The 24,433-nt window shown below is 33.6% G+C and overlaps 2 protein-coding genes across 2 annotated transcripts in view; both read left to right on the top strand.

The window, feature by feature from the left end:
- The window catches only part of LOC124360922 (tetratricopeptide repeat protein 7B-like), a 79,047-nt gene extending 64,024 nt beyond the window's left edge, over nt 1–15,023 (top strand). The window contains 5 exon segments of the mRNA XM_046814924.1: nt 915–1,197; nt 1,449–1,590; nt 9,434–9,676; nt 14,711–14,814; nt 14,928–15,023. Of these exon segments, the coding sequence (XP_046670880.1) occupies nt 915–1,197; nt 1,449–1,590; nt 9,434–9,676; nt 14,711–14,814; nt 14,928–15,023 (868 nt within the window).
- Nucleotides 15,024–16,324: 1,301 nt separating this feature from the next.
- Nucleotides 16,325–24,433, top strand: part of LOC124360921 (lysosomal aspartic protease) — a 34,671-nt gene continuing 26,562 nt past the window's right edge. The window contains exons 1-4 of the mRNA XM_046814922.1: nt 16,325–16,474; nt 20,483–20,601; nt 20,692–20,891; nt 23,470–23,592. Coding sequence (XP_046670878.1) covers nt 16,459–16,474; nt 20,483–20,601; nt 20,692–20,891; nt 23,470–23,592 — 458 coding nt within the window. The 5' untranslated portion in view covers nt 16,325–16,458. The remainder of the gene's footprint in view (nt 16,475–20,482; nt 20,602–20,691; nt 20,892–23,469; nt 23,593–24,433) is intronic.

Raw genomic sequence — 24,433 nt, 5'->3', positions numbered from 1 at the left:
CTTGTTTTGCTGATGGGTTGCTTCAGGGGATGTTAGGAGGCACATAGACGCACAGATCGGACTCTGCTTTGCCACAGGCGAGGGAGGTCATCTGCCCGTCCTGGGACAGGAAACTGGAATAGGACTTTTTTGTCTGAGATTACACCTGTTCTCGGGTACTTTTACCTGTTCCTTATAAAATTGTGGTAAAAATGTAAGGATTGAACAATCAGATATTCTTACGACCCTAAGAAACTTGCTCAGAATGCTGGTGGGAATGGGTGTGCCACGGTCCCTGTCAGAAGCAGCCACTGAAGCAGCACCACCAAACCTGAGCTGGACTAGCTCTTCGATGATTTGGAGCTTCTTTGGTGGAGGAAGGTCTGTCAGACCAACCGTAGAGTGCCAACGGTACGGAAGGAAGGAGTGCACCGCATCACTGAGTTGGTCAGATGGAAACAGAGATGTCGGTCCACCATGCAGAATTTTATGGTACAGGATAGGGAGTGGTTAGAACAGAGAAAGGTACCCAGAAGTGGAAGAAGGGCTTGTCTGACTCTTCTCCGGAGGCCACTTAGAAAAAGAAGGTAGTTGTGGACAAGAGCATGGTAATGACACTAGGTGTGTTCATGCTCACCCTTAAGTAGGTATCCTCTTGAATGTGTAAAACAGTTCCGATAACCAAGTATCCCTGGGCCGTTAGATGCAAGTCCCACTCATTTGTTGGTATAATTGGAATTTCCACCATCATCACAAAAATAACTAGGGTACACTGATTAATGTCTGTGCTTTTATATTACAAACAAATGCCTGCTTGAGGTACTGTACTTTTTTGAATGCAGAAATGCTTTAATATTGCATGTGAAAAGTTTCAAAATGTAGTTATTGATCGTATGTAGGAGTTGTCAATGTTAACAATCAGTGTGGTGTGTCAGGTCGCAGCAAAACGATCCTAACGACCACCTGGTGGAGTATTACTTGGGTCTGCAATGTGCGTCGCGTGCACAGGTCTCCGAGGCCATTGCACACACCAAGGCTGCTCTGAAGTTGTGTCCCGAACATGCACCCTCACTGCACCTCATGGTGTTGTTGCTGACCGCCCAGAAGCAGTTGACCGAGGCCCACACACTACTTGACACGGCCCTGCAGGATTTCCCTGATAATCTCAACCTGCTCTACATCAAGACCCACCTGCAGCTGCAGACTCATGGCCCTGAGGTATTGAGGACCTACAATTATAGAGTTTTCATCTTCATTATCAATTTCAATTCATCAGACAACCTGATATCCGTTTTCATCTATTGTTTGTAGAAATCTCACTCCCAGACAATATCAGAAATATTGTTATTACTGTACATGCTTAATTTTAATATTTATATTAATTAGGGCCTACTAGGGATTGTGTTATTAGATTTAATTTTAGTTTCTTACAAGTAGCATGTTGGAGTAGGAGTATTTGATATGTTTAGGTGGCACTGGCCACAGCCAAGCAGATGTTGTCGCTGTGGAAGATTCTGTACGAAGAGCAGGTGCAGCAAGTACAGGGCGAACAATCAGACACTCGCAGTTTCTTCCAGCTCTACACCTCTGAGATGTCCGACAAGGATTCATGTAAGTCTTATATCTGTCCCTGGTCTGTCACCATTAAATATGGTTACGTAACTAATATACTTAAAAACTAAGAGGTGTTATTTATGATAAAATAATCTAATCCTATAGTCAATCTAATCACAAATGCCCCAATAATCGCAGCTTTAGCCATATCACAGGTTAATTAAAAGAATACAAAAATAGTTAACAATATTTTAAATAATAAAAAAGAAACATTTTTAAACTATGGAACTATAACATTAACAGTAATAGTATATTTCAGTAATCAACGATATGTTAGTAAAAATAATTTTAAATAAATAACAACAATCCAAATAATACAGAAAACACAATTTATATGTTGCAGTTGTATAAAAAACTCAGCTCAACCCAGAATTATAAAACTCGTCAAATGAGTATAGAGATAAAGAATTTAAGTATGACTTCAATTTTTTCATAAATATTGCATAATTTTTCTCTGCAGCTGCTGATAATGATATTTAAGTAAATACAATTTTTCATGTAATTAGTGTTTATCTCACAAAACCGCAATCTATGTTTGTCCAGTGTAATACCACATCTTGTACTATACTCATAACTCACTCTTAACATGGAAGGACTGTGAATTTTTTTAATATTTTATACTTCCACATGTATATATATATATATATATATATATATATATATATATATATATATATATAAGTTGATAGTTATATGGGGTTTCTAGCTTACTTTTGGAGGCTACAGAAAATGAATATACATACTTTTGAAAAGACCATAAACGAATCTGTAAAATCAAACAATAAATCTAAAATTTAAAATAACCTAATCTATAGCATTTTATTGATTATGGTTTGCTTCTACATTTCTAAGCTGTTTTCATGAAAAATAAAAAAAATCATGAAAAATAATGTTTGAAATGTAAATGAAAAAATATTTTGAATCGAATGAAAACCCTTTAAAATCTTTTAATATGAAATTTCATATTTAAAGAGTTTTGTTTGATTTAAAATAATTTTCATTTACACTTTAAAGATTTTCTTTCATTATTTTTTTTTTTATGAAAACAACAAATGTAGAAGCAAACAACAATCAATAAAACAGCTATAAATTCGGTTATTATACATTTGAGACTTATTGTTTGATTTTACAGATTCGTTTATGGTCTTTTCAACAGTATTTACATTGATTTCTGTTGCCTCCAAAAGTGAGCTAGAAATCCCATATTGCTATCTACTTATATATATATATATAAAAGGTGTGTCCAAAAAAAAGTATCCGACCTTGACGTCTGGCATGAACTGACGTTACTTGGCGGCAACGGCAATCTGGTCCCCTCCACAAGCTACTACCTTATTCCAACGCTCCTCCCACTTCCGGAAACACTCCTTAAATTTATTTTTCGGAATGACTAACAGGTCCTTCGTCGCATTTTGTTTTATTTGTTCAACATCGTCAAATCTTTTTCCTTTCAAAGGAATTTTAATTTCGGAAACGGATCCAGTCATGGCTTGTCTACAGTTCAGGTCGTTTCCTTCGCACTGCATCTCGTAGCCGCCTTAGGACCTCAAGATAATACTCCTTATTCACTGTCTGGCCTCTTGGAGCATATTCGTGATGAACAACACTGTCCTGGTCAAAAAAAACTGTCAGCATTGTCTTGACATTGCTTCGACTTTGTCTTGCTTTTTTCGGCCATTACTCTTTGCGAGTTTTCCACTGTGAAGATTGAGCCTTTGTTTCAGGGTCGTAGCCATAAACCCATGACTCATCACCTGTAATAACTTTTTTAAATAGCCCTGGGTCACTTTTTATCAAATCCAGATTGTCCTGTGTGATTTCAAGTCGACAGTTCTTTTGGTCTTCTGTCAGCAGCTGAGGAACAAATTTTGCCGAAACACAGTTCATTTTAAATTCTTGGTGTAAAATGTTACAAACTGACGATTTTGGTATTCCTAAATCTTCTTCCAGCTCTCGGACAGTCAATCGACGGTTTTCATTAAGTGCTGCACGAACACGTTCAACATTTTTAGCATTTCTGGCCGTTGAAGGCCTGCCAGATCGGTCATCACTCTCCACTGATATGCGACCATTTTTAAACCACCTAAACCACTCTTTTATTTGTGTATCGCCCATAGACACGTCACCATAAACTTTCCGTATCATAGTAATCGTCTCTGATGCTGAATGGCCAAGTTTTGGGCAAAATTTAATGCAAATGCACTGCTCAACATGTTCAGTCATATTGAAATGCGACGCACACACACGGCAGTACTGTACTGAACAGAGCGCTGTGACTCACTGAGTGACAGGATCGTATTCAATGCCTAATATGGGAAGGATTAGGCTCGCGTCTCCCCTCCAATAACCAGTTTGAGCCGGTCAGTTACGCCGCGGCCGCGCCTACTGGTCGGCGGTCGGATACTTTTTGGACAGACCGAGTATATCTGCTGAAAATTTACTTTCAAATGATAAGATTATTTTTCCTTCATCATATTCTGTAACAGGTGTATACATATCAACTACCTATCAAGGTGTACAACTTATCAACTAAAAAATATTTTGTTGTTCATCATTAACAACTAGCTCTTCAAAATTTGGTAAGTTTAACAAATCATGGTAAGGCAAGACTTGAACATCAACCATGTTAACAAAATAATTATTAAATAATTCACTTATAAGAAGTGGTTCACACAACTGTATCTTTATCAATTAATGAAATATTTTTATTTGTTTTGGGTTTTTTGAGCCCTGAATTAATTATCTTCCATGTAATTTTTTATTTATTGTTTAAATTGTAAATTTTATTGTCATAATATTATTTTTTGTTGATATTGAAAGAGTTCTAAGCTCCATATTTTTTTTCTTTCAAACTTTCAACTTTTTATTTTTATAAATATGTAATATGTTTATGAGCTCCTTCTTTTTTTGTTTGTTGTCACCTGTTATCCACCAATTTGCATCTGTTTCTCTATGTAACATCCTAATTTCAGAAAAATGTTTATTAAAATAGTATATATGTATAGAATGAAAAATGTTATATTTATTTTATACATTAACCTCCTACATAAATTTAAATTAATTTTACTACAATTTCTAATTTGTTTTTTTTTACTTTCTTGCTTGCAACATTTATTGTAAACATTAAATATTTCTAATATTTGAGCATCATGATTGTTGTGATTATTCTATCAAATTTAAATTTTTCATCTGCAATGTTTGGAATAAAATTATCAATCGCTGTAGCTAATGTAGCAGTTACTCTTGTTGGACAATCTTGAACGTAGTTTACTATCTGGTAGTACATCTATATCACAATCCCCTGCCATTACTATATACTTAAACTTATTCTTTATTATATCTAGAAATTGTTCAAACTTATCCAAGAACAACCTATCAAAACATTGTTAAGGTGTTCTATATATGCAAGCAAATGCAAATTTTAAGTTTTCTGCTTTGAATTCTTGATGGAAGAGAGTAGATTTTTATTTCAGAAATTTTTATTCTTCCACATTAAAAATTTAATGTGGAAGAATAAAAAATGTCTTTTGAATTAAAAGCTAATTTTAAATGTTTACTTTTAATTTCTGCTATACAACACTCAAATATTTTTCTCCGATAAGTAATTGAACACCAATGTTTCCTTAGCATTGAGTTTTTTCCAAGCAATCACAGCAACATCTCCATCAGTTGTGTGTGACCTACTGAAATACGTACAAATAGAAAAAATCATTAAACTTGAGGTATGACATGTAATTTCTAGTCATGTGTGTGTGTGTGCGCGCGCGCGCGTGCGTGCGTGTGTGTATATATTTATAATTTCAATAAACATTGAATCACAAAAAGTACTTGCTCCGCCGGGACTCGAACCCGGATCTCTCACTTGCCGGGTGAATGTGCTACCATTACACCACAGAGCCCTCACTTTTTACGATTCAGTTATTTTGTATTTGGACGTTTCTTTCACATATGTGTTTAAATAACCAAACTAACATATGATTGGAAGACCAAATATCTGTCAACTGACTTTTATTTACCATTAAATTTGTATAATTGGCAATAGCCTAATATAATTTCAATAAACATTGAATCACAAAAAGTACTTGTGATTGTGAAGATATGTATATATATATATATATATATATATGTTTAAGTATATATATATATATCTTCATTTGTTTGTTATGTGACATACATACACATAACAAACAGATAAAGATATAAACTCTGTTTCAACGGCACCTCTCCTCCCCCTATTTTGTAAGATATATATATATATATCTTCATTTGTTTGTTATGTTACATACATACACGTAACAAACAGATAAAGATATAAACTCTGTTTCAACGGCACCTCTCCTCCCCCTATTTTGTAAGATATATATATATATATCTTCATTTGTTTGTTATGTTACATACATACACGTAACAAACAGATAAAGATATAAACTCTGTTTCAACGGCACCTCTCCTCCCCCTATTTTGTAAGATATATATATATATATATATATATATATATATATATATCTTCATTTGTTTGTTATGTTTACATACATACACATAACAAACAGATAAAGATATAAACTCTGTTTCAACGGCACCTCTCCTCCCCCTATTTCGTAAGATATATATATATAATATCTTCATTTGTTTGTTATGTTACATACATACACATAACAAACAGATAAAGATATAAACTCTGTTTCAACGGCACCTCTCCTCCCCCTATTTTTATAAGATATATATATATATCTTCATTTGTTTGTTATGTTACATACATACACGTAACAAACAGATAAAGATATAAACTCTGTTTCAACGGCACCTCTCCTCCCTCTATTTCGTAAGATATATATATATCTTCATTTGTTTGTTATGTTACATACATACACATAACAAACAGATAAAGATATAAACTCTGTTTCAACGGCACCTCTCCTCCCCCTATTTTGTAAGATATATATATATATATATATATATATATATATATATATATATATCTTCATTTGTTTGTTATGTTACATACATACACATAACAAACAGATAAAGAAATAAACTCTGTTTCAACGGCACCTCTCCTCCCCCTATTTTGTAAGATATATATATATATATATCTTCATTTGTTTGTTATGTTACATACATACACATAACAAACAGATAAAGATATAAACTCTGTTTCAACGGCCCCTCTCCTCCCCCTATTTTGTAAGATATATATATATATCTTCATTTGTTTGTTATGTTACATACATACACGTAACAAACAGATAAAGATATAAACTCTGTTTCAACGGCACCTCTCCTCCCCCTATTTCTTAAGATATATATATATATATCTTCATTTGTTTGTTATGTTACATACATACACATAACAAACAGATAAAGATATAAACTCTGTTTCAACGGCACCTCTCCTCCCCCTATTTTGTAAGATATATATATATATATATATATATATCTTCATTTGTTTGTTATGTTACATACATACACATAACAAACAGATAAAGAAATAAACTCTGTTTCAACGGCACCTCTCATCCCCCTATTTTGTAAGATATATATATATATATATATATCTTCATTTGTTTGTTATGTTACATACATACACATAACAAACAGATAAAGATATAAACTCTGTTTCAACGGCACCCTCTCCTCCCCCTATTTTGTAAGATATATATATATATATCTTCATTTGTTTGTTATGTTACATACATACACATAACAAACAGATAAAGATATAAACTCTGTTTCAACGGCACCTCTCCTCCCCCTATTTTGTAAGATATATATATATATATCTTCATTTGTTTGTTATGTTACATACATACACGTATCAAACAGATAAAGATATAAACTCTGTTTCAACGGCACCTCTCCTCCCCCTATTTTGTAAGATATATATATATATATCTTCATTTGTTTGTTATGTTACATACATACACGTAACAAACAGATAAAGATATAAACTCTGTTTCAACGGCACCTCTCCTCCCCCTATTTTGTAAGATATATATATATATATATATATATCTTCATTTGTTTGTTATGTTACATACATACACATAACAAACAGATAAAGATATAAACTCTGTTTCAACGGCACCTCTCCTCCCCCTATTTTGTAAGATATATATATATATATATATATATATATATATATATATATATATATATCTTCATTTGTTTGTTATGTTACATACATACACATAACAAACAGATAAAGATATAAACTCTGTTTCAACGGCACCTCTCCTCCCCCTATTTTGTAAGATATATATATATATATATATATATCTTCATTTGTTTGTTATGTTACATACATACACGTAACAAACAGATAAAGATATAAACTCTGTTTCAACGGCACCTCTCCTCCCCCTATTTTGTAAGATATATATATATATATTATATCTTCATTTGTTTGTTATGTTACATACATACACATAACAAACAGATAAAGATATAAACTCTGTTTCAACGGCACCTCTCCTCCCCCTATTTTGTAAGATATATATATATATATATATCTTCATTTGTTTGTTATGTTACATACATACACATAACAAACAGATAAAGATATAAACTCTGTTTCAACGGCACCTCTCCTCCCCCTATTTTGTAAGATATATATATATCTTCATTTGTTTGTTATGTTACATACATACACATAACAAACAGATAAAGATATAAACTCTGTTTCAACGGCACCTCTCCTCCCCCAATTTTTATAAGATATATATATATATATCTTCATTTGTTTGTTATGTTACATACATACACGTAACAAACAGATAAAGATATAAACTCTGTTTCAACGGCACCTCTCCTCCCCCTATTTTGTAAGATATATATATATATATATATATCTTCATTTGTTTGTTATGTTACATACATACACATAACAAACAGATAAAGATATAAACTCTGTTTCAACGGCACCTCTCCTCCCCCTATTTTGTAAGATATATATATATATATATATATATATATATATATATCTTCATTTGTTTGTTATGTTACATACATACACATAACAAACAGATAAAGATATAAACTCTGTTTCAACGGCACCTCTCCTCCCCCTATTTTGTAAGATATATATATATATATATCTTCATTTGTTTGTTATGTTACATACATACACATAACAAACAGATAAAGATATAAACTCTGTTTCAACGGCACCTCTCCTCCCCCTATTTTGTAAGATATATATATATATATATCTTCATTTGTTTGTTATGTTACATACATACACATAACAAACAGATAAAGATATAAACTCTGTTTCAACGGCACCTCTCCTCCCCCTATTTTGTAAGATATATATATATATATATATCTTCATTTGTTTGTTATGTTACATACATACACGTAACAAACAGATAAAGATATAAACTCTGTTTCAACGGCACCTCTCCTCCCCCTATTTTGTAAGATATATATATATATATATATATATATATATATATATATCTTCATTTGTTTGTTATGTTACATACATACACATAACAAACAGATAAAGATATAAACTCTGTTTCAACGGCACCTCTCCTCCCCCTATTTTGTAAGATATATATATATATATATATATATATATCTTCATTTGTTTGTTATGTTACATATATACACGTAACAAACAGATAAAGATATAAACTCTGTTTCAACGGCACCTCTCCTCCCCCTATTTTGTAACCAAAGAATTTGAATTAAATTAATTTCTACTGTCCAAAAAATCTATAAGGGGTAAAACAAAAATCAATTTTTTCCAGCCCCACAAGTGATAAACTTTGTTAATGCTAAATATTTTTCCATTTGTAATCTAAATTAAAAAATACTTATTAGCCTGTTATTGCAGCATCACTGCACGCTCATTCACTAGCCGCATCTCGTGTGGAGCAAGCACTGTCAGAGGTAGCATCGTCCATATCCTCGTTCACACCACGGCCCGGACCTCAGCGTGCCTGGCTGCTACAACTCCAGGTCTGGTTACTGGTCGCTGAGATCTACCTGGCACTAGACCAGGTGTCCGCAGCCGCAGCCAGCATACAGGAGGCCACCTCCATCTTCCCCCTCTCCCACCACATCATGTACACGGTCAGTACGCTATATGAGTACTATATAAACAATACCATCACTACCTGGTATTAAAAATGTTAAGTTGAATGTCATGCATTATAAACAGCTCAGTTCGCCATCACTACCTGATATTAAAAATGTTAATTTTAATGTCATGCATTATAAACAGCTCAGTTCGCCATCACTACCTGATATTAAAAAATGTTAAGTTGAATGTCATGCATTATAAACAGCTCAATTCGCCATCACTACCTGATATTAAAAATGTTAAGTTGAATGTCATGCATTATAAACAGCTCAATTCGCCATCACTACCTGATATTAAAAATGTTAAGTTGAATGTCATGCATTATAAACAGCTCAGTTCGCCATCACTACCTGATATTAAAAATGTTAAGTTTAATGTCATGCATTATAAACAGCTCAGTTCGCCATCACTACCTGATATTAAAAATGTTAAGTTGAATGTCATGCATTATAAACAGCTCAGTTCGCCATCACTACCTGATATTAAAAATGTTAAGTTGAATGTCATGCATTATAAACAGCTCAGTTCGCCATCACTACCTGATATTAAAAATGTTAAGTTGAATGTCATGCATTATAAACAGCTCAGTTCGCCATCACTACCTGATATTAAAAATGTTAAGTTGAATGTCATGCATTATAAACAGCTCAGTTCGCCATCACTACCTGATATTAAAAATGTTAAGTTGAATGTCATGCATTATAAACAGCTCAGTTCGCCATCACTACCTGATATTAAAAAATGTTAAGTTGAATGTCATGCATTATAAACAGCTCAGTTCGCCATCACTACCTGATATTAAAAATGTTAAGTTTAATGTCATGCATTATAAACAGCTCAGTTCGCCATCACTACCTGATATTAAAAATGTTAAGTTGAATGTCATGCATTATAAACAGCTCAGTTCGCCATCACTACCTGATATTAAAAAATGTTAAGTTGAATGTCATGCATTATAAACAGCTCAGTTCGCCATCACTACCTGATATTAAAAATGTTAAGTTTGAATGTCATGCATTATAAACAGCTCAGTTCGCCATCACTACCTGATATTAAAAATGTTAAGTTGAATGTCATGCATTATAAACAGCTCAGTTCGCCATCACTACCTGATATTAAAAATGTTAAGTTTAATGTCATGCATTATAAACAGCTCAGTTCGCCATCACTACCTGATATTAAAAATGTTAAGTTTAATGTCATGCATTATAAACAGCTCAGTTCGCCATCACTACCTGATATTAAAAATGTTAAGTTGAATGTCATGCATTATAAACAGCTCAGTTCGCCATCACTACCTGATATTAAAAATGTTAAGTTGAATGTCATGCATTATAAACAGCTCAGTTCGCCATCAGTACCTGATATTAAAAATGTTAAGTTGAATGTCATGCATTATAAACAGCTCAGTTCGCCATCACTACCTGATATTAAAAATGTTAAGTTGAATGTCATGCATTATAAACAGCTCAATTCACCATCCACTACCTGATATTAAAAATGTTAAGTTGAATGTCATGCATTATAAACAGCTCAGTTCGCCATCACTACCTGATATTAAAAATGTTAAGTTGAATGTCATGCATTATAAACAGCTCAGTTCGCCATCACTACCTGATATTAAAAATGTTAAGTTGAATGTCATGCATTATAAAACAGCTCAGTTCGCCATCACTACCTGATATTAAAAATGTTAAGTTTAATGTCATACATTATAAACAGCTCAGTTCGCCATCACTACCTGATATTAAAAATGTTAAGTTGAATGTCATGCATTATAAACAGCTCAGTTCGCCATCACTACCTGATATTAAAAATGTTAAGTTGAATGTCATGCATTATAAACAGCTCAGTTCGCCATCACTACCTGATATTAAAAACGTTAAGTTTAATGTCATGCATTATAAACAGCTCAGTTCGCCATCACTACCTGATATTAAAAAATGTTAAGTTGAATGTCATGCATTATAAACAGCTCAGTTCGCCATCACTACCTGATATTAAAAATGTTAAGTTGAATGTCATGCATTATAAACAGCTCAGTTCGCCATCACTACCTGATATTAAAAAATGTTAAGTTTAATGTCATGCATTATAAACAGCTCAGTTCGCCATCACTACCTGATATTAAAAAATGTTAAGTTGAATGTCATGCATTATAAACAGCTCAGTTCGCCATCACTACCTGATATTAAAAATGTTAAGTTTAATGTCATGCATTATAAACAGCTCAGTTTCGCCATCACTACCTGATATTAAAAATGTTAAGTTTAATGTCATGCATTATAAACAGCTCAGTTCGCCATCACTACCTGATATTAAAAATGTTAAGTTGAATGTCATGCATTATAAACAGCTCAGTTCGCCATCACTACCTGATATTAAAAATGTTAATTTTAATGTCATGCATTATAAACAGCTCAGTTCGCCATCACTACCTGATATTAAAAAATGTTAAGTTGAATGTCATGCATTATAAACAGCTCAGTTCGCCATCACTACCTGATATTAAAAAATGTTAAGTTGAATGTCATGCATTATAAACAGCTCAGTTCGCCATCACTACCTGATATTAAAAATGTTAATTTTAATGTCATGCATTATAAACAGCTCAGTTCGCCATCACTACCTGATATTAAAAAATGTTAAGTTGAATGTCATGCATTATAAACAGCTCAGTTCGCCATCACTACCTGATATTAAAAATGTTAAGTTGAATGTCATGCATTATAAACAGCTCAGTTCGCCATCACTACCTGATATTAAAAATGTTAAGTTGAATGTCATGCATGCATTATAAACAGCTCAGTTCGCCATCACTACCTGATATTAAAAATGTTAAGTTGAATGTCATGCATTATAAACAGCTCAGTTCGCCATCACTACCTGATATTAAAAATGTTAAGTTTAATGTCATGCATTATAAACAGCTCAGTTCGCCATCACTACCTGATATTAAAAATGTTAAGTTTAATGTCATGCATTATAAACAGCTCAGTTCGCCATCACTACCTGATATTAAAAATGTTAAGTTGAATGTCATGCATTATAAACAGCTCAGTTCGCCATCACTACCTGATATTAAAAATGTTAAGTTTAATGTCATGCATTATAAACAGCTCAGTTCGCCATCACTACCTGATATTAAAAAATGTTAAGTTGAATGTCATGCATTATAAACAGCTCAGTTCAACATCCACTACCTGATATTAAAAAATGTTAAGTTGAATGTCATGCATTATAAACAGCTCAGTTCGCCATCACTACCTGATATTAAAAATGTTAAGTTTAATGTCATGCATTATAAACAGCTCAGTTCGCCATCACTACCTGATATTAAAAATGTTAAGATTGAATGTCATGCATTATAAACAGCTCAGTTCGCCATCACTACCTGATATTAAAAATGTTAAGTTGAATGTCATGCATTATAAACAGCTCAGTTCGCCATCACTACCTGATATTAAAAAATGTTAAGTTTAATGTCATGCATTATAAACAGCTCAGTTCAACATCACTACCTGATATTAAAAAATGTTAAGTTGAATGTCATGCATTATAAAACAGCTCAGTTCGCCATCACTACCTGATATTAAAAACGTTAAGTTTAATGTCATGCATTATAAAACAGCTCAGTTTCGCCATCACTACCTGATATTAAAAATGTTAAGTTGAATGTCATGCATTATAAACAGCTCAGTTCACCATCACTACCTGATATTAAAAAATGTTAAGTTTAATGTCATGCATTATAAACAGCTCAGTTCGCCATCACTACCTGATATTAAAAATGTTAAGTTGAATGTCATGCATTATAAACAGCTCAGTTCACCATCACTACCTGATATTAAAAATGTTAAGTTGAATGTGGTCCTGGTTTCGATTATATATTACATTACTAGTAAATAGGAATATAATTTGTTTTATTGATATAACTATTCCAACAGACAAGATAAAAATTGTGTATTAATGTATAGTAAAAGTTTTGAAATTTTCAAACAACTAGACATGACCTTTGGAGATCAAATATGCTGGGAAATCCGTTCTTACTTATAAATAGGCTAATCCATATTACTTTGTTACTTTTCGTCCGTGTTAATTATTTTTTTTTTTAGATGAGGTTTGTGGGTGTACTCCCTCCAGAGGCACACTGACGGTGAGGAGTAGGGCATGAACGAAACGAATAAAATTTAAGATGGTATTTTGATAAAAACTTTATTCCCATACTATTCTAAGATCCTAAAAAAATACATACTCAATTATACTTGCATATATCTTGTATCAACATTGAATCATTATCGGATTAGCTTCCGAGTTATGAATGAATAGAAATTTCTCGTTACCATTGATATAAAAACTGGAAGTTATTGTTAGTAAACAGTTTTATATATTCGAAATTCAGAAATAAACAAGCTAAATTTTAATATAATTCCTGTTAATGGAGTACACCCAGAAACCTCATCTAAAAAAAATAATTAACACGGATGAAAAGTAACAAAGTAATATGGATTAGCCAAAGTGGAGTGAAGAAGTTACCAAGGACTCAACTGAGCCTTCGAACTACCAATGAGGCGGTCCAAATCTGTCTAACTCAGCACAAATATTAGATTACTAACATCAACATCAATTGTAAATAGTGTAAATAAATATGATGTGATTTTTATAGTTTATTAGTGTTAAAAAAACTGGGTTTTGAGGTTAGTTTCTTAAACTGAAAAAGAAAGTGATATTTTAAATTCTGTTATTATTTATTTATGACATTTATGAACAATAAATAACCCAGAGGTAAATAATTAGACTTATTATTGTATTACTTGTTTTTGTAACCCAAGATAATTTTATGACTGTTGAATTGATTGTATATTACATCCACTGTTAGTCTAAACAGTACAATAAGCATGAAGAAAGAACAATATATATTTTTAGTAAAATAAGTTTTTACTTTAGGTGAGTATATAATCCTGTACAGTTGGAAAGTCAATAACCAGGTTTCACCTTGTTTAAAGAAATATTAAACTTGTTGCAGAGGGGTTTTGGTTCATGAGCACAAACACGAGTTTATGGAAGCGAAGCAGTGTTACCAAAATGCTGTTGCCATCAACCCGTCCCACATCAAGAGTCTACAACATTTAGTGAGTCAGTCTCAATTATTGTCCAGTTATCATTGTCAAGTTACAGTCTGTAAAATTGAATAGTCAAGCTGTACTCTGCCTCATCTCTCTTTAACTGCCGTTCTTGTGTCTAGGGGCTGATGTACCATTACTTGGGAAGTCACAGACTGGCTGAGAAGACCTTGAGAGATGCTGCCAAGATAGACCCTCACGCCCCCACCACGTGGTGAGTTAATATGTCCCCGAGATCGGCAAACGGACCCAATCCAGCATCAAATCTTTTGTTCCACAACTATTTTCTTGTGTTGATGAGATTTCAAACAGATTAAAACCATTATATATCCAAGACATCTGTGACTTGTGATTCAGTTGCATATCAACACTTCAAAGTTTCACCCCACTTCAGTGCCACAGAAAAAACATGTTTGCAGTCCTCCGTTACAGTTTCAGCTGGGGTTTTGTGATACATGCAAGACATCTGTGACTTGTGATTCAGTTGCATATCAACACTTCAAAGTTTCACCCCACTTCAGTGCCACAGAAAAAACATGTTTGCAGTCCTCCGTTACAGTTTCAGCTGGGGTTTTGTGATACATCCAAGACATCTGTGACTTGTGATTCAGTTGCATATCAACACTTCAAAGTTTCACCCCACTTCAGTGCCACAGAAAAAACATGTTTGCAGTCCTCCGTTACAGTTTCAGCTGGGGTTTTGTGATACATCCAAGACATCTGTGACTTGTGATTCAGTTGCATATCAACACTTCAAAGTTTCACCCCACTTCAGTGTTTACAGAAAAAACATGTTTGCAGTCCTCTGTTACAGTTTCAGCTGGGGTTTTGTGATACATCCAAGACATCTGTGACTTGTGATTCAGTTGCATATCAACACTTCAAAGTTTCACCCCACTTCAGTGTTACAGAAAAAAACATGTTTGCAGTCCTCTGTTACAGTTTCAGCTGGGGTTTTGTGATACATCCAAGACATCTGTGACTTGTGATTCAGTTGCATATCAACACTTCAAAGTTTCACCCCACTTCAGTGTTACAGAAAAAAACATGTTTGCAGTCCTCTGTTACAGTTTCAGCTGGGGTTTTGTGACCGTTGGGCAAATTGCAGATTGCATATTGCAATAAAGTTTTTCAAAGTACAAAGACAGAATTCCTTTGGTCTGTCAAAAATCAAGTTACAGTAGTAAGCATTATCACAACACATTAACCCTTTTGGGTGGGGGGGGGGGGGGGTGGGGGGGGGGGGGGGTGGGGGGGGGGGGGGGTGGGGGGGGGGGGGGGTGGGGGGGGGGGGGGGTGGGGGGGGGGGGGGGGGGGGAATGTGCCATAGCCTTTGGGGGGGATGGGCACCCCTGTATATATTTACCATAAAATCATAAAAAAGCTTTAAGAGTTAAGTATAATTTTTTATTTGTTAAAGCAGTGTACTTTCTTTAATCTTTTAAACTATATCAATTAATTTTCTCTTATTCTTACATTGCCATTGAATCAATTAAGTTGTAAAGACTTTTATTATAACCCATAGTCATGTGATTAAATTTGCAGGCACAATACTATGGTCCGATTACAATTGGAACTCCACCCCAGAACTTCAAGGTGGTCTTTGACACAGGATCCTCTAACCTATGGGTGCCATCTAAGAAATGCAGCATCATGAACATAGCATGTTGTAAGTTTTCTTAGTATTAAACTAGAATTTAGTTTTTACATTAGTAAGTTCTTCCTATCAAACAGCTTTAGGTTTTGAGTCTGTCTTATAATAATGAATTTTGCATTTTGTATTGTTTATTTTTGGTCATGGTGTTGACAGTCTTATCTGGCAAAATGTGCAAAACCTGTTAATAAGTTTGTGAACAATGATGTTTGTGGTATAGTGTGTGTGATAGTTTATGGTATTTACAAAGTATTCTTTGATTGTACGTATTTCATAGTAATTGTGACGATAGCTATCATATACACAGCTTAATGGAATGTTACTGGGAAAGTACTGAAATTTGTTGTGAAACATATATTCTTAGAAATCTTACAAGTTGTTGTTTGTTAGTGTCGGCATTCTGTATCTCTGACCTGCACTGCACTGTTGATAACTACCAGGGCAACCCGAGTTCATAATTATTTTTGTAATTACTGATAAAACTAACAGTTTTATTTAAATTTGTTGTGAAACATATATTCTTAGAAATCTTACAAGTTGTTGTTTGTTAGTGTCGGCATTCTGTATCTCTGACCTGCACTGCACTGTTGATAAACTAGCAGGGCAACCCGAGTTCATAATTATTTTTGTAATTACTGATAAAACTAACAGTTTTATTTAAATTTGGGTTTTTGCAACTTATAGATGATTTTGAACTCTAGACTGGCAGTAGAGTGATCCGACTTTGATTTTTATTAATTTATAATAGCACAACCAACGCTAGGAACGATCTGGCCTTTGTTATCTCTATTTAGATTTCTGCTTTTGATCGGTGTGTATTAAATATTGTCCATACAACTTAACAGTAAAAAGTATGTAGAATCTTGGAGCATTGGAAAAAACGGTTTATTGTAGTATCACTAGTATAAAGGAATACAACATTTTCCAACATAATTTTTTTTTATTTTGTGCAAGGCCTTTCTGATTCAAAGATTCTATCATCAGGCACTTCACAAATTAACAAATGTAAACAGGTTGTTGTTAATGTTGTTATCGGTACAAACTGTGCCCAACAGTGATTATTCCAGTCACTTATTGTTGTATCTCTAACGGTTAAGCCACTAAACGGCTACAAAGTCACTACTTGGGTAAATCCATAAAGGAACAAACACACTGGTCTACTTTTAACTCTCTGGCAAACCTTATCTCCGGGGCGAGTGTTTATAGTATATGATGTAATGTTTTATGTATATGTCATAATACTAAATTTTGTACTTATTCCAAATTATATTATAATCCAGATTTATTGTTTTTTAATACAACATGTTATCTAACATAGGGTCGTCTCTGTCACATTACACTATGTGGCAATACTGTATATAAAAATAAAACACTTGGTACAAAACTGTTGAGTCATAGGCTAGGTCATAAGATCCACTTCTAATCAAAGTAGGAAATGAATCAAGCCCATGTGATAAAGTGAGTCATACAATATGAAGACAGACACAATAATTGGCATAGTCTTAGTTTACCTATATGTCACTGAAGCAACAATGTCACCCTATGTACCACAGAGAGACCCTAGGCAAGACTAAGATTAAAAGAAAATAACATATTATAAATAAAATGAATTACTAAATGTGTTACTAAAGACAAAGCTTAAGAACAGGAGGACCAATTCAGCAATTTTTCAAATATTCAAAGTCGGATCACTCTACTGCCAGTCTAGAGTTCAAAACTATCTATAAGTTGCAAAAACCCAAATTTAAATAAAACTGTTAGTTTTATCAGTAATTACAAAAATAATTATGAACTCGGGTTGCCCTGCTAGTTTATCAACAGTGCAGTGCAGGTCATAGATACAGAATGCCGACACTAACAAACAACAACTTGTAAGATTTCTAAGAATATATGTTTCACAACAAATTTCAGTACTTTCCCAGTAACATTCCATTAAGCTGTGTATATGATAGCTATCGTCACAATTACTATGAAATACGTACAATCAAAGAATACTTTGTAAATACCATACATTAAACTTTTCTTTGGAAATTTCAAAATTGTTTATACTCTATCAGCCAGGTTAATCCTATTTTGTTTTCCAGAATTTCTTTTTTTTTAAACAGTTTATAAACTATTTTTTACAAAGTAAATATTTGTTTTAGTTTTTTTTTAACAAAAGCTACTCAAACAGACTGTCTTATTTGTAAGTTTTAAAATATAACCTTAAGTCTAACAGAAATCCTATGACAAACCAAATTGTAAAATATTGAGTATTCTATGTTTACTGGTAACAATCTTTACATCAATGCCATAATAAAAGTTATACAGGGGTTATATTATGAAGTTGCCTCGAAAGGAACCTAAAACAAATTGTACTAGAATACATAATCCTTCACACCTTTTTCAATGTGATACCTATACATTTGATGAAAATAAAACCCACTTTTATCTGCTCATTTGATTGAACAGTACATTTTTTTAGACATTTTAAAATTATTACTTTTATGTTTGATTTATTTTATTTGTATACAACATATGCTTTTCATAATTGTTTTAGAATAGCCCAATGTAATGGTCTAATTAATATATATATTAATATATATATCCTTCCTACAGTCCTTAAGGAAGGATTGAGACAAGAAGTTATCTTGAGACCTCTAAGTCATGTTGAGCAATTGTCTATGTGTGTCTACAGGACAAAATTCATCAGTGAAATTTTAAAGGCTACATTTGATTGGCTGTGCATACATTTTCCCAAACCCTTAAAACTAGTCAAATTTGTTTTTAAAGTAAATTTATTGCTGTTAGAGGGACAAATACCTCGCTTTATACAATAATTTAAAAACTAAAGAACTTGGGTATAAAAGTAAAGGCAGTAGACTGGTTCAGGAGTTACCTAAATGACAGGAAACAATTAGTAGAAATTCACTACACCAAGAACAACTTATTACAAAAAGCCCAATCACAAGTTACTAATGTATAGCTGTGAGTTCCACAAGGATTGGTACTGGGACCAGTCTTATTCCTGCTTCTCATTAACGATCTGCCCAATTACTTGGGACGCCTCTGTCACACAGGTATGTATGCAGATGACACTCTTTATCGGCTATGTATGCAATAGCCAACAAAAGTAGTCAACTTTCTGAAAACCTAATCACCACTTTAAACGCAACTAAACAGTTGGTATTAAACAATGGTAAAACCATCCAAATAGATTTTTCTACAAAACACAAACTTTCCAACCCCTAACCTAGAACCAAAAAACCAAACAAAACACCTTGGTATACTAATTGATGGACACTTAACCTTGAAATCACACATCGAATAGCTTTGCAAAAGACTAAGCACCAGCATCTATGTAATACGCAGGACCTAATCAAACAAATCAGCAGCAAAGACTTAGCTAAAATTGCTTACTTTTCATTGTTCGAGTCACATCTCAGATACAGCATAGCTGTATGGGGAGGTACCACCAAATGCAACATGGAGAGAGTCTTCAAACAGCAAAAGCGAACAATAAGATGCCTAGCAGGACTCCAGTTTCAAGGAAGCTGCTGTGAAGCATTCAAACAACTGAAGATCCTCACCATAGTAAACCTCTACATTCAAGCAGTGATCCTGCATGCTGTCAACTCAGGACAAACCAAAAACAGATTTCCACCACCATCACACTCATAATGTTTTAAACTTTACTCTTCCAGTCCACCACCTGAGTCTCTCTGAAAAGAAGCCATCATACAAAGGAGCTCTTTACTTCAATAAACTTCCAAAACCTCTAAGAAAAGAACCACCAAAACGTCTTAAAAATGCACTGACCAACTGGGTACAATAAACAACATTTTATTCAGAAAATGAATTCTTAAATAATTAAATTTAATCAGAAACATGATATGTACTATATGACGCAATATAATATTTTCAATTGACACTTCAAATTTTGACAGACACATTTGGACTTATTTAAGGTCTACATTCCAATATTAGGTAAGTAGCTGAGAGGCCTCACTAGTCAGGTTATTGATTTTCGTTGTTTGTTGACAGTGTTACATAACAAATATAACAGCAAGACTTCATCCACTTATCAAGCGAATGGGGAGAAGTTTGAGATTCACTATGGCTCTGGCAGTCTATCTGGCTTCCTCTCGGCTGACACTGTCAATGTGAGTGTATTATATCAGCTTTATATTTAGTTCTTGCACTGTTCAGTTATTGGATAAACTGGTGAGACAGACGAAGTGGACTGTTTGCAGATTGGTGGTCTGGCCATAACAAACCAGACATTTGCTGAAGCGGTCAATGAACCAGGATTGACGTTTGTTGCGGCCAAGTTTGACGGCATTCTGGGTCTGGCTTATGACTCTATCTCTGTGGACAAAGTAGTTCCTCCCTTTTACAACATGGTTCAACAGAAACTCGTGGATAAGGCAATCTTCTCTTTCTACCTCAACAGGTAACTATGTACAATGTATGTCTGTAGATAAATAATCAGTGATGTAATCCTAAATCCAACAGTGCCAGAACACTCAAATTGCAATATGGATAAGCCGTTACAGAATACAAATCTTTTTGCATCTTTTTGCCCATGATATTTAGCCCACATTTATTGTTTTTACCATCATCAATTTCATCCAGTGTTGTTGTCTAATTATTTAGCCTATTTTTATATTCTTCTAAAAGTATGTAGACATATTTTAGACTTACTTACATTAAAACATTAAACCAATATTTAACACTTTTATTATTTTGTGAGGCCTTTCGATATCAAGGATATCTTCTTCAGACACATCACAAAAGATATCCTTGATATCGAAAGGCCTCACAAAATAATAAAAGTGTTAAATATTGGTTTTATGTTTTAATGTAAGTAAGTTAAGCTCCATCTACAACATATTTTAGACTTGTTTTTTAAATTCTGTTGTATACTTTAATTTTATATTTTTGTATGATGTTTTTAAAATACTACATTTATTTATAATAGTGTCAATACTAACCTGTACATAGTAAAATATCACTCATAACTCATGCATGTTTCATTCTGTAATATTCATTATTGTAATGATTGTGGTTCAATAAATATTTCATCCCAGGAGGGTTATATTTTGCCCTATATAACCCTATATAACCTACACTTTTGGGTAGCAGTGGCCTGATTGATCCGTATATCAATCATGATTGTGGATCATTTCTTCTATTAGTATTGTAAATAATAAGAAATTTAGTGAGACTGTATGTAATAGTGATGGTGTGTAATAGCCATGGTGTGTGATAGTGATGATGTGTAAAAATGATAGTTTGTGATAGCAAAGCTATGTAATAGTGATGGTGTGTGATAGACTATGTGGTAATGATGGAATGTGTTAGTGATGGTATGTAGTAATGGTGTGTAATATTGATAGTGAGATTATGTGATTGTGATGGTGTGTGATAGTGAGACTGTATGTGATAGTGACAATGTGTGATAGTGATGTTATGTGATAGTGAGATTATGTGATTGTGATGGTGTGTGATAGTGAGACTGTATGTGATAGTGACAATGCGTGATAGTGAGGTTATGTGATAGTGAGACTGTATGTGATAGTGACAATGTGTGATAGTGATGTTATGTGATTGTGATGGTGTGTGATAGTGAGACTGTATGTGGTAGTGACAATGTGTGATAGTGATGTTATGTGATAGTGAGATTATGTGATTGTGATGGTGTGTGATAGTGAGACTGTATGTGATAGTGACAATGTGTGATAGTGATGTTATGTGATAGTGAGGTTATGTGATAGTGATGTTATGTGATAGTGAGATTATGTGATTGTGATGGTGTGTGATAGTGAGACTGTATGTGATAGTGACAATGTGTGATAGTGATGTTATGTGATAGTGAGATTATGTGATTGTGATGGTGTGTGATAGTGAGACTGTGTGTGATAGTGACAATGTGTGATAGTGATGTTATGTGATAGTGAGATTATGTGATTGTGATGGTGTGTGATAGTGAGACTGTATGTGATAGTGACAATGTGTGATAGTGATGTTATGTGATAGTGAGATTATGTGATTGTGATGGTGTGTGATAGTGAGACTGTATGTGATAGTGACAATGTGTGATAGTGATGTTATGTGATAGTGAGATTATGTGATTGTGATGGTGTGTGATAGTGAGACTGTATGTGATAGTGACAATGTGTGATAGTGATGTTATGTGATAGTGAGATTATGTGATAGTGATGTTATGTGATAGTGAGATTATGTGATAGTGATGTTATGTGATAGTGAGATTATGTGATTGTGATGGTGTGTGATAGTGAGACTGTATGTGATAGTGACAATGCGTGATAGTGAGGTTATGTGATAGTGATGTTATGTGATAGTGAGATTATGTGATTGTGATGGTGTGTGATAGTGAGACTGTATGTGATAGTGACAATGCGTGATAGTGATGTTATGTGATAGTGAGATTATGTGATTGTGATGGTGTGTGATAGTGAGACTGTATGTGATAGTGAGACTGTATGTGATAGTGACAATGTGTGATAGTGATGTTATGTGATAGTGACTATGTGTGATAGTGATGTTATGTGATAGTGAGATTATGTGATTGTGATGGTGTGTGATAGTGATGTTATGTGATAGTGACAATGTGTGATAGTGATGTTATGTGAGTGAGATTATGTGATTGTGATGGTGTGTGATAGTGAGACTGTATGTGATAGTGACAATGCGTGATATTGGTAGTGTGTGATAGTGAGATTATGTGATGGTGATGGTGTGTGATAGAGACTGTATGTGATAGTGACAATGTGTGATAGTGGTAGTGTGTGATAGTGAGACTATGTCATTGTGATGGTGTGTGATAGTGAGACTATGTGATAGTGACAATGTATGTGATAGTGGTAGTGTGTGATAGTGAGATTATGTGATGGTGATGGTGTGTGATAGAGAGACTGTATGCGATAGTGACAATGCATGATAGTGAGGTTATGTGATAGTGATGTTATGTAGTAGTGAGGACATGATAGTCTTTTGGTTTTTTGTAGAGATCCCTCAGCTCCAGAAGGTGGAGAGATTATCTTTGGTGGGTCCGACCCAGCCAAGTACAGTGGTGACTTCACCTACCTCCCTGTAGACCATCAACAATACTGGCAGTTTCACATGGACAAGTAATATCACTTCAAGATCTGATTACATTTTAATATGTTCAAATAGCCTTGTACAGGGTGTCTAGCAAATGGGAAATCAGGAATAGAAAATTTTCTGGCTATTCTTGCAGGGTGTCTACTGGTCAATTAGAACTTTTTCACCATAATTCTCTGTTAAAAATATTAGTTGTTATGGTATTATGATAATAACTAGTAAGGTATCTACACATATTACTGTCAAACTTTGTGTTTAAAAAATCATATTTACATAATCTTGTCGATTATTAATCTGTTTTATAATAAATATATTAACGAATTGGCTGAGTTTCAATAATATATTTTGCTTGTAGTGAGTATTTTCCATATTTACGTTCGTGGATCACCACAAGTCTGCGGCACATATTTTCGTACGACAGGTTATTGGCATTACATAAATTACTGATCATGAAACGTGATTTTGTTGTGCTTTGTGTATGAACGTAACTATCCCTGTTCAGTAAACTATATTAAGTACATGCATCGCTGCGAGTCTGCTATGTATATTCGCGGACGATGGTTGATCGGCATTAAGTAAGTCACCTGTTCGCTAAAACTTGTTTATTCTTGTACTTTGTACATAAAAATCCTCAAATACATAACGTAACTAACAAATTATCTTACTTTTTAAAATAACACTTTGCTTGCAGTTAATATCTTTGTGCATTGCCACAAAGTGTGACTCATCTATTCGTGGACGGCAGCTGATCAGCGATACATGAAATACCGATCATTAACATGTGTTGTTGTCGTACTTTGTATATATAAAAGAGTAGATTATCAAATTAAAAAATTATGTTTTTGTCATTATTATTTTCCTTCAAGT

The sequence above is a fragment of the Homalodisca vitripennis genome, chromosome 4, assembly GCF_021130785.1.
Source record: "Homalodisca vitripennis isolate AUS2020 chromosome 4, UT_GWSS_2.1, whole genome shotgun sequence".
NCBI classification, from domain to species: Eukaryota; Metazoa; Arthropoda; class Insecta; order Hemiptera; family Cicadellidae; genus Homalodisca; species Homalodisca vitripennis.
The sequence above is the reverse complement of the archived record's forward strand: the minus strand, read 5'-3'. Positions and strand labels throughout refer to the sequence as shown.